Source organism: Hemitrygon akajei, chromosome 9 (genome assembly GCF_048418815.1).
Source record: "Hemitrygon akajei chromosome 9, sHemAka1.3, whole genome shotgun sequence".
In the NCBI taxonomy this organism is placed as follows: Eukaryota; Metazoa; Chordata; class Chondrichthyes; order Myliobatiformes; family Dasyatidae; genus Hemitrygon; species Hemitrygon akajei.
The window spans coordinates 65,996,789-66,009,146 of NC_133132.1; the positions used below are offsets into that span (position 1 = coordinate 65,996,789).

Genomic DNA, 12,358 nt, shown 5'->3' on the forward strand with positions numbered 1-12,358 from the left:
ACTTTAACATTACATCCATACCCCTGTACTTAGAGCCCTGATTTATGGACATCATTGTGCCAAAACTTCTCTTTACAACTCAATCTACTTGTGATGTCACTTTCAAGGTCACTTAGTTCTACAGCACATCACAGAACCCTATCATTCTCTGTGTTGATCTTACCTTGGTTTGTCCTCCAAAGTGCAACACCTCACACTTGTCTGCATTAAATTCTGACTGCCATTTTAGCCCAATTTCCCAGCTGACTGGATCACACTGATAGTCTTCCTTACTATCTATTATGCCCCTAATTCTGGTGCAATCCACAAATTTGCTGATACATTTTACTACATTATCATCTAAATCATTAATATAGATATTTATTATTTAGCCATGACTGATGTTGGGCTACAAGCCTATTAATATCCAGTTTATTCTTTGAGCCTTTCTGGAACAACAGGGCAACATTAGCTATCCTCCAGTCCTCTAGTACTTCACCTGTAACTAAGGACATTTAAAATTTCTCTGCTAAAGCCCCCACAATTTCTGCATTAGTCTCACACAAGGTCAGAGGGGACATGACTGGCCTTGAGGATTTATCTACCCTAATTTGCCTCGATTGCTGATATTTCCTCTTCCAGGTTACTAATCTGGAAACAGTCAATGACCTTACTACTCTTTTGCCTCAGCTCTATATCTCCTGAGTAAAGTTCAAAGTAAGATCTATTATTAGAGTACATACATGTCACCACATACAATCTTTTTCCTGTGAGCATACTCAGTAAATCTAAAACAGTAACTGTAAACAGGATCAATGAAACAGCAAGAGCATAGAAGACAACAAACTGCAAATGCAAAAATAAATACATAGAATAGATAACAAGAGCATGAAATAACAGACGAGGGTCCTTAAAGTGAGATCATTGGTTGTGGGAACACCAGAAATAGAATGAGTGCAGTTATCCTCATTTGTTCAAGAGTCTGATGTTTGAGGGTAATAACTGTTTTTGAACTAGGTGGTGTAAGTCCTGAGGTTCCTGTACCTTCTACCTGATGGCAGCAGTGAGACAAGAAAAAATACAGATCCAAAAATATTATTTAAGATCGACCCGATCTCTTTTGGCTGCAACATAAATTACCAAGCTGATCTTCAAGAGGACCAATTTTGTACCTTGCTGTTCTTTTGTTCTTAATATACTGTAGCTATAGAAACCCTTGGGATTCTCTTTAACCGTCTACCAGAGTAATCTCACGTCCTCTTTTAGCCCTCCTGATTTTGCTCTTAAAAGTTTTCTTGCATTTCTTATATTTCTTAAGTGTCTCATTTGATCCTAACTGCCTATACCTGATATGCACCTCCTTCCTTCTCTTTACAAGGGTCTCAATATTCCTCAATACCAAGGTTTTCTAAATCTGATAGCTTTCACTTTTACTCTAACAAGAACATAACATGTTCTGTGCTCTCAATATTTCACCTTTGAAAAGGCTTTCACTTATCATGCATCTTTTTACTGAAACAGCCTATTCCAATTCATGCCTGCCAACTCCCTTATGTCATCAAAATTGGCCTTACTCCAATTCAGAATCTCAACCCAAGGAACTACTACTATCATTGTCCATAATTATCTTGAAACTAATAGAATTATGATCACTATATCCATAGAGTTCCACTACACACACTTCTGTTACCTTCCCTATTTTGTTCTCAAAGAGGAAGTCAGTATCATGTGCTCTCTAATTGGAACCTCTATTGATAAAACACTTTTGACAAAACTCTATGTACTCGAGTTGCATCATCATGGTTTGGTATGGCAACTTGAAGCTGCAGAGAGCAGTGGACCATGCCCAATACATCACTGGCACATCCCTCCCTACCATCGGTAGCATATACAAGGAAGCATTGCCTCAAAAAGGCAACATTAATCATCAAAGATCCTCACCATCTGGGCCATGCCATTTCTTGTGTCTGTAGGAATAATTTTATCATACTCAAACTCTAAATCCACAAACCTCCAGATTTAATGGATCATCTTCCTTAATTTCTAACAGTTGAAATATGATTTCAAGGTCCCCACACCTTTCACTAATCTTAAGGTGGAATGCTCAGGTTCACTGCTCCATCTGCAAGTTCAAGTTTATTATTGTCATGGGCATATGCGCACAGGTGGTGCCATGAATATTTGTTTTTGCAGCAGCAGCAGCACAGTACATTACAAGCAGAGAACAAAAATAACTTAACATAAACTTAAATTATAAGCAGACTTGTGGGCCTGAAGTCCCCTGGTCCTGATGGAATGTATTCCAGGGTACTGAAAAAAATGGCAGAAATTAAAGTAGAGGCTTTGGTGATGATTTACCAAAATTCTCTGGACTCTGGGCAGGTCCCAGCAGATTAGAAGACGATGAATGTTATGCCACTGTTCAAAAAAGATGTAGGCAAAAGGCAGGTAACTATAGGTCAGTTTATTTAAAAACTGCAGTTGGTAAAATGCTTGAAAAAAATGGATCCATCAGGCAGACACAGCATGGATTCAACAAAGGCAGGTCCTGTTTGACAAATTTACTGGTGTTCTTTGAGGATATAACGAGTGCAGTGGATAGAGGGGAATGGATGAATGTTATTTATTTGGATTTCCAGAAGGCGTTTGATAAGATGCTACATAAAAGACTTATCCATAAAATAAGGATGCATAGAATTGGGGGTGACATATTAGCAAGGATAGAGAATTGGATAACTAATAGAAAGCAGAGAGTTGGGGTACATGGGCATTACTCTGGTTGGCAATCAGTGGAGAGCGGTGCACTGTAGGGGTCAGTGCTGGGCCTGCAACTCAGGATATACATTAACGATATTCGTGATATACATGAATAATCTGGAAGAGGAGACTGAGTGTAGTGTATCCAAGTTTGCTGATGATACTAAATTGAGTGGAAAAGCAAATTGTGCAGAAGATATGGAGAGCCTGCAGAAAGATATAGATAAGTTAAGTGAGTTGGCAAGGGTCTGACAGATGGAGTACAATGTTGGTAAATGTAAGTTCATCCACTTTAGAAGGAAAAATGAAAGAGCAGATTATTATTTAAATGGTAAATTATTGCAGCATGCTGCTGTACAGAGGGATTTGGGAGTGTTTGTGCATGAATCACAAAAGGTTGGTTCGCAGGTGCAGCAGGCTATCAAGAAGGCAAATGGAATGTTGGCCTTCATTTCTAGATGGACTGAATTTCAGAGCAGGGAGGTTATTCTGCAACTGTACAGGGTACTGCTGAGGCCACACCTGGAATACTGTGTGTAGTTCTGGTCTCCTTATTTGAAGAAGATTGTACTGGCTTTGGAGGTGGTGCAGAGGAGGTTCACCAGGTTGATTCCAGAGACGAGGGGGTTAGACTCTGAGGAGAGATTGAGTTGCCTCGGACTGTACTCGCTGGAATTCAGAAGAATGAGAGGAGATCTTATAGAAACATATAAAATTATGAAAGGGACAGATAAGATAGAGGCAGGAAAGTTGTTTCTACTGATAGGTGAGACTGGAACTAGGGGACATGGCCTCAAGAGTCAGGGAAGTAGATTTAGGACAAAGATGAGGAGGATAGGGAGGCAGACGAAAGAGGTGGGGGCATAGCACTGTTGAGCAGAGATAGTGTCACTGCTGCAGAAAAGCAGAAAGTCATGGATGGATTGTCTACAGAGTCTCTGTGGGTGGAAGTTAGGAACAGGAAGGGGTCAATACCTGTACTGGGTGTTTTTTATAGATCACCCAATAGTAACAGGGACATCGAGGAGCAGATAGGGAAACAGATTCTGGAAAAGTGTAATAATAACAGGGTTGTTGTGGTGAGAGATTTAATTTCCCAAATATCAATTGGCATCTCCCTAGAGTGAGGGGTTTAGATGGGGTGGAGTTTGTTAGGTGTGTTCAGGAAGGTTTCTTGACACAATATGTAGATAAGCCTACAAGAAGAGGGGCTCTACTTGAACTGGTATTGGGAAAGGAACCTGGTCAGGTGTCAGATCTCTCAGTGGGAAAGCATTTTGGAGATTGTGGTCACAGTTCTATCTCCTTTACCATAGTATTGGAGAGGGATAGGAACAGACAGGTTAGGAAAGTGTTTAATTGGAATAAGGGGAAATATGAGGCTATCAGGCAGGAACTTGGAAGCATAAATTGGAAACAGATGTTCTCAGGGAAACCTATAGAAATTTGGCAAATGTTTAGAGGATATTTGTGTGGAGTTCTGCATAGGTATGTTTCAATGAGACAGGGAAAGGATGGCAGGGTACAGGAACTGTGGTGGACAAAGGCTGTTGTAAATCCAGTCAAGAAGAAAAGAAGAGCTTATGAAAGGTTCAAAAAACTAGGTAATGATAGAGATCTAGAGGAATATAAGGCTAGCAGGAAGGAGCTTAAGAATGAAATGAGAAGAGCCAGAAGGGGCTTTGGCAGACAGGATTAAGGAAAACCCCAAGGCATTCTACAAGTATGTGAAGAGCAAGTGGATAAGACTTCAGAGAATAGGACCAATCAAGTGTGACAGTGGAAAAGTGTGTATGGAACTGGAGGAGATAGAAGAGGTTCTTAATGAATACTTTGCTTCAGTATTCACTATGGAAAAGGATCTTGGCAATTGAAGGGATGACTTACAGCAGACTGAAAAGCTTGAGCATGTAGATATTAAGGAAGTGGATGTGCTAGAGCTTTATTAAGGGAATTAAGGCTTATAGGGAAAAGGCAGGTAGGTGAAGATGAATCTATGGCCAGATCAGCCATGATCTTATGGAACAGCAGAGTGGGCTTGATGGGCCAGATGGTCTGCTCCTGCTCTTATTTCTTATGTTCTTAGGTAAATTAACATATATCATACACAACTTAAACATCTCCAAAATAAACAAATACTAATATAAGATGAGAGAGAAAGAAAAAATATATAGTCTGACGTATGCTGAGGTTTTGAGGTCAGTTCAATAACGTGATGGCCAGTGGGGAGAAGCTGTTTTTAAACCTCAAGGGAGGGTCTTCAGGCTCTTGTTCCTCCTGCCTGATGGCAGGAAGTGAGGAGATGGTAGTGATCTCTGATGATGGATACCACTTTCTTATGACTTCACTTGACGATGGTGGAGAGAACTGTACTTATGATGGAACTGACTGAATCGACCATTCTCTGTACCCACTGCATTCCTATTGGAATTTCCATACCTGATCATTATGCAACCAGAATGCTTTCCACTATATATCCGTAGATATCTGACAGAGTCTTCAGTGATATGGCAAATCTCCTTGAGCTACAATGAAAGTCGAAACATTGACATGGATTTTTCACGAAAGCATTCATGTGTTAGGCCCAAGATAGGTCCTCCGACATGTTGACTCCCAGGAATTTGAAGCTGGTCGCTCTTTCCACTGCAGATCCTTCAGAGAGGACTGGTGAATGTTCATTTGAATTCCCCCTCCTAAAGACTGTAATTAGTTTCTTGGTCTTGCTGACACTGAACTGAAGGTTGTTATGACATTACTCACCAGCTGACCTAACTCGGCACCATTCACAATTCTGCCCACAGCAATGGTATAATTGATGAATTTGTAGATAGCATTGGAGGTTGGCATAGCTACACAGTCATAGGTGCAGAGAGTGTACACAGGGTTCTACAGAGAATCACACAGCCTTGAGGAGCATCTCCCTTGATGATCAGTGAGGGCAACATGATGTTTCCAACCTGCAATGATTGTGTTCCTCAATAAGCAAGTTGAGGACCCAAATGCAGAGAGAAGTATAAAGGCCCAGGTCTTGGTGCTTGATGATGTTTTGAGGGGATGATGGTGTTGAACACTGAATTATAGTCAATGAATAACAACCTGGCATCTTCTGTTTATCTGAATGGTACAGGACAGAGTGGAGTCAGCCAGATAACATCTGCTGTATACCTGTTGTGATGATAGGATAAATGATGCAGGTCCAGCTCCTTATTGAGGCAGGACTTGATTCGTCATAACAATCCTCTGAAAGCAATTTACTACAGTGGGTGAAAGAGTTACAAAATGATAGTCATTGAGACAAGACACCCTGCTCTTCATAGGTATTGGTATAATTGACACTATCATAAAGTGGGAGGGAACCTACATACAGTACATCTGTAGCCATCTTTCATTGCTTTTATTTACCTCTTGCCCTTAAGCTTACTCCCTTTCCATCAATCATGGATTTCAAATATTCAGAAGTAATGATTTACTTATACTTTTTTTAGTTTCATATTCACATTGTGGTCTCCTCTGCATAAGGGAAATCAAAGTCACGTAAAAGAATGTAGGTTCAATGATCCTTTTGAAGAACATATATAGATTGAATTTAAAATATTGTAAAATTAGTTAACTGCAGACTTCCTAATAAAACTCAGAAAACATTTTAGTAAATAAGTCAATATAAAATCAAAGCAATTCAAAACCTATGTATTCATAATCTCAAAAAAAAGCATATCAGGATACACTCAGAAGTGCAATGTTATTAACGAGATGAGAAAAGCAAGGAATGTAAAATTCCAAGTTCATGTAAAATTCTCCCATTATTGAATGATTGGACTCCTGTTCCTTGATGTGGAAAAACAGCAAACAGCAAAGATGTAATATATATGACAGAACTTTGAAGACATACATTGTGATTTTATGGTCCTTAAGTACCAACAGGTATAGCGATACTTTTCATAACTGTTACCTGAAAGATCTGTAACCTTGTGCTCGCTTCTGCGGGTAGGATACCAGGAACCATAGGCCCTTCCTACAAACCATACAAAGAGAAAGAATATCTTCAATTGAATTACAAGCAGCTATTATACAATTGTTGGTTTACAATCATTATTGAAGAGTAACCTTACAACACATATTTAGAGAGATAAACAAAGAAGTGCTTTCAGTTATAGAGTAAAACAGCACAGAAACAGGCTCTTCAGCTCAACTCAGCCAGGTTGAGCTCCCTAAGCTTGTTTCACTTAGCTCATATCCCCCTAAACCTTCCAATCAATGAACGTACCTAAATGTATTCCTAATGTGTTTCCCAGGGGTGGGGGCAGGGAAAGGGAGGGGGTGATAGGAATTGTCATCTCCCTCAACAGAGGTTGGGTTCCTCCAATAACTCATTTGTTGCTACAGATTTCACTATCTCAGTCCTTTATGTATCTACCTTTGTATTCTCTCTAGCTGATGGCAAGATGCCAGAGGACCAGAGAGTAGCAATATTGTTAGCTTGTTAAATGTGGCAAAAGGGATAATTTAGGAAATTATACTGTAGTCCAGTGAGCATTACTGAAGAGAACTCTGAGAGATAAGATATGTAGTGTGTGGGGTTTCAGGTTAGTCTCAATAGAACATGGATTTGCACCTTGGAAAGTTTCCAGGGCGCAAGCCTGGACAAGGTTTTTTTTATGGAAGACCAGCTGTTGCCCAAGGGAAGGGCATTAGGACCCATACAGTTTGGCACAGTTGTTGTTACAGAGCAATGTGTGGTTAAGCACCTTGCTCAAGGACACACATGCAGCCTCAGCCAAGGCTCAACCTAGCAACCTTCAGATCACTAGACGAACACCTTAACCAGCTGGCCACATGCCAACACAAAAAGCACGAGCTTTTTTTTTCTAAAGGAAGTTTATTCATTGATGACAGCATCACATAACTACAATAGTACATGCTCTACTGCTTACACTATTTACAGATTCAAATTATAACACAATCATCTCTATCTAGAATTCTCTAGCTATCTCCATTGAGCTCCTGTGATGCCCACCAATGCTGGAAGTCCTTATTGTAGCTTGGATACAGTGTATTCCTTCTCCAGGAACACAAGGTCATGGAAGTAACCTTTAAAAAGGGATAGGCAGTCAGCTCAGACTAAAATTTTGACTGCCGGCTGCCAAGATGTGTGAACAGCCACCTTGACAGGGCCCAGGAGCAAACAAACCAGGAGACCCTCGGACTGACTCACCCAACTCAATATCGAGTGAGTGAAGATCAGGAGTGTGAGGCTGAAGTGCATCCAAAACCTGAGGTACAGTCCCTTCAGATATTCAAATAGAGGCTGAAACCTCTTAAACTCCAGATATACATGATATAATGACTTCTCCCAGCTGCAAAAATGACAGGTAGCTGGGGAGTTTGCAAACCGGCTTGCAAATTTGCCCTATGCAACCCTTTCTACCCCAGGTTCCCATATGAAGGATGCGGACTCTGCATAAAGAAAATTCCAGTGGGAAGGTCCAGCTTGAGCTCATTAGGGATGGACAGGATGGCTTTGTGTAGACAGATCATGTCTTACAAATTTGCTAGAGCCTTTTGAAGAGGTGACAAAGAAGATTAATGAGGGTAGCGCAGCAGATGTTGTTAATATGGACTTTTTTTTAGGAGGGTATTTGACCAGGCTTTTCCAGAATATGAAGAATATGAAAGTGGAGGGGTACTTCTCCAACTGGAGTTCCATGACGAGTCATGTCCTGCAGTTGTGTGACGTGTGTGTGTGTGTGTGTGTGTGTGTGTGTGTGTGTGTGTGTGTGTGTGTGTGTGTGTGTGTGTGTGTGTGTGTGTGTGTGTGTGTGTGTGTGTGTGTGTCTGTACAGCATATAATGATGGTCTTAAGCACTGAGCTATAGTCAACGAACAGCATCCTGTTTGTATTGTCCAGGTGACCCAAAGCCATGTGAAGAGCCTTTCAGATTGTGTCTACTGTAGACCTATTATGGCGATAGACAAACTGCAGTGGGTCCTTGCTGAGGCAGGAGCTGATTCTAGCTATGACCAATCCCACAAAGCATTTCATCACCATAGATGTGAGTGCCACTGGATGATAGTCATTAAGGCATCTTATGCTATTCTTCTTAGGCATGGTATCATTGTTGCCTTTTTGAAGCAAGTGGGAACTTCTGACCATAGCAGTGAGAGGTTGAAAATGTCCTTGAATACTCAATATGAGGTAGCTGGTTTACAAACAGAGGCAATGAATAGTAAGGTGAGGCTGCTGATAGGGAAAAATTGCAATTAATAGGATAAATTACAATGTAAAAGTCAGAGAAAATCGAAAGGGGTGAATACAGGACTGAAGGTGTTATTTTATTTGAATCGTGCAGTGTAAGGAATAAGGTAGATGAACTTGCAGCACAGTTGAAGATTGGCAGGTATGATGTTGTAGACATCACTGAATCATATGGCTGAAAGAAGATTATAGCTGGAAGCTTAATGTATAAAGATACACTTTGTATTGAAACGACAGGCAGGAAGGCAGAGAGAGTGGTGTTGCTCTATTGGTAAAAAATGAAATCAAATCATTAGAAAGAGGTGACAGAGAGTTGTAAGTTCTTGAATCAAGGTGGATAGGGCTAAGGAACTGCAAGGGTATAAAGATCTTATGGGAGTTGTTTACAGACCCCCAAACTGTAATAATGATGTGGTCTACAAAATTACAACAGGAGGTAGAAACTGCATGCCAAAAGGGCAGTGTTATAAGTCAAGGGGGATTTCAATACGCAGCTGGATTGGGAAAATCAGGTTGATGTTGGATTCCAGGAGGGAGAATTCCTAGAGTGCCTACAAGATAGCTTAGAGCAGCTCCTGGTTGAGCCCACGAGGGGGTCTGTTATCCTGGACTGGGTGTTGTGCAAAGAAATAGAATTGATAAGAGATCTTAAGGTAAAAGAACCCCTAGGAGTAAGTGATCATAAGATGATCGAATTCACCCTAAAATTTGAGAAGAGTCAGGTGTATCAGTATTTCTGTAGAGTAAAGGGAATTGCAGAGGTATGAGAGAGGGATTGGCCAGAATTGACTGGAAAAGAACATTGGCAGGGAAGATGGCAAAGTAGCAATGGCTGGAATTGCTGTAGCAATTTGGAAGACACAGGATAGATACATGCTAAAGAGGAAGAAGTATTCTAAGGCAGGATGACATAACTGTGGCTAACAAGAAAGTTCAAAGCCAACATAAAAGCCAAAGAGAGGGCATATAATAGAGCAAATATTAGTGGAAAGTTAGAGGATTGGGAAACTTTTAAAAACCAACAGAAGACAACTAAAAAAGTCATTAAGAAAGTAAAGATGGAATATGAAAGTAAGCTAGCCAATAATATTAAAGATACCAAACGTTTCTTCAGATACATGAGGCAGAAGTAGATATTTGACCACTGGAAAATGATGCTGGAGAGGTAGTAATCAGGGACAATGAAATGGCAGACAAACTGAATAAATATTTTGCATCAGTATTCACTGTGGAAGACACTAACAGTATGATGGAAGTTCCAGGTGTCAAGGGTCATGAAGTGTATGAAGTTACCATAACTACAGAGAAGGTTCTTGGGAAACTCAAAGGTCTGAAGGTAGATAAGTCACCTGGACCAGATGGTGTACATCCCAGGGTTCTGAAAGAGGTGGCTGAAGAGATTGCAGAGGCATTAGTAATGATCTTTCAAGAATCACTTAATTCTTGAATGGTTCCAGAAGACTAAAAAATTGCAAATGTCATTAATTCTTCAAGAAGGGAAAGAGGCAGACCTCAGAGGTTGAAAAGATGTTGGAGTCGATTATTAAGGATGAGGTCTCAGGGTACTTGGAGGCACATGATAAAATAGGCTGTAGTCAGCATGGTTTACTCAAGGGAAAATCTTGCTTGACAGATCTGTTGGAAATCTTTGAAGAAATAACAAACAAGATAGACAAAAGAGAATTGGTGTATGTTGTGTACTTAGATTTTCAGAAGGCCTTTGACAAGGTGTCACACATAAGGCTGCTTAACAAGCTAAGAACTGATTGGATTACTGGTAAGTGCCTAGCATGGTAAATCAGCAGCTGATTGGCAGGAGGCAAAGAGTGGGAATCAACGGAGCTTTTCCTGGTTGGCTGCCGGTGACTAGTGGTGTTCTACAGGGATCTGTGTTGGAACCGATTCTTTTTACATTATATGCCAATGATTTGGATGATAGCATTGATGGCTTTATTGCCAAGTTTGCAGATGATATGAAGATAGGTGGAGGGGTAGGTAGTTTTGAGGAAGTAGAAAGGCTACAGAAAGACTTAGACAAATTAGGAGAATGAGCAAAGAAATGGCTGATTGAATACAGTGTTGGGAAGTGTATGGACATGTACTTTGGTAGAAGAAATGAAAGGGCAGACTATTTTATAAATGGAGAGAAAATACAAAAAACTGAGGTGTAAATAGTCTTGGGAGTCCTTGTGCAGGATTCTCTCAAGGTTAATTTGCAGGTTGAGTCTTTGGTGAGGAAGGCAAATGCAATGTTAGCATTCATTTCAAGAGGACTAGAATACAAGAGCAAGGATGTAATGTTAAGACTTTATAAAACACTGGTGAGGCCTCTCTTGGAGCATTGTGAGAAGTTTTGGACCCCTCATCTTAGAAAGGATATGCTGAAATTAGGGAGGGTTCAAAGGAGGTTCACGGAAATTATTCCAGGATTGAATGGCTTGTCACATGAACAGCATTTGATGGCTCTGGGCCTGTATTCACTAGAATTCAAAAGAATGAGGGGTGACCTCATTGAAATCTTCGAATGGAGAAAAACCTTGATAGGGTGGATGTGGAGAGGATGTTTGCTGTGGTGGGAGCGTATAAGACTAGAGGACACAGCCTCAGAATAGAGGGGCATCCTTTTAGAATGGAGCTGAGGAGGAATTTCTTTAACCAGAGAATGGCGAATCTATGGGCTTCTTTGACACAGGCATGAAGGGATATGGGGAGAAGGCAGGAGATTGGAGCTGAGAGAAAAATTGGATTAGCCATAAGGAAAAGGCAGAGCATACTCAATGGTCCAAATGGCCTAATTCTGTTCCTATATCTTATCGTCTTATGATCTTATAAAGAAAGTGGTTGTATTTGGACTGTTGAAGAATATTAATGTGAATATCCCCAAAGCCAAATGGGATATACCCTAGGTTAATAGAGAAGTAAGAGATGAGATTGCTGGGCATTAACTAAAATCTTTATGTGCTCTCTAGCCATAGGCAAGATCCCGAAGGACTGGCAAATGCTAATTTTCTTGCTTTGCTCTAGGACAGAAATAGGGATAATTTTGGAATTTATAGGCCAGGGAGTCTCATGTTAATGGTAGGGAAGCTTATGGAAAGGATTCTTAGGAATAGGACTAATAAGCATTTGGAAAGGAAATAGGCTAATTAGGGTAGTCAGCGTAACTTTGTGTAGGGCAGGTCATGTCCTACTAACTTGATTGAGTTTTCAGAGGAAATGCTTGAGGTGATTGATGACGGTAGAGCAATGGATATTGCATGGATTTTAGTAAGGTGTTTGACAAGATCCTTCATGATAGGCTTATCCAGAAGTTTAAGAAGTGTGGAATCCATGGTGACTTGTCCTTTTGTTTACTGAATTGGCTTACCT

At 40.5% G+C, this 12,358-nt stretch overlaps 1 protein-coding gene across 1 annotated transcript in view; it reads right to left on the reverse strand.

Annotated features, from left to right (window-relative positions):
- Window positions 1-12,358, reverse strand: part of LOC140732658 (dynein axonemal heavy chain 8-like) — a 952,247-nt gene that overhangs the window by 509,271 nt on the left and 430,618 nt on the right. Inside the window, exon 31 of the mRNA XM_073055351.1 lies at window positions 6,686-6,748. Coding sequence (XP_072911452.1) covers window positions 6,686-6,748 — 63 coding nt within the window. The remainder of the gene's footprint in view (window positions 1-6,685; window positions 6,749-12,358) is intronic.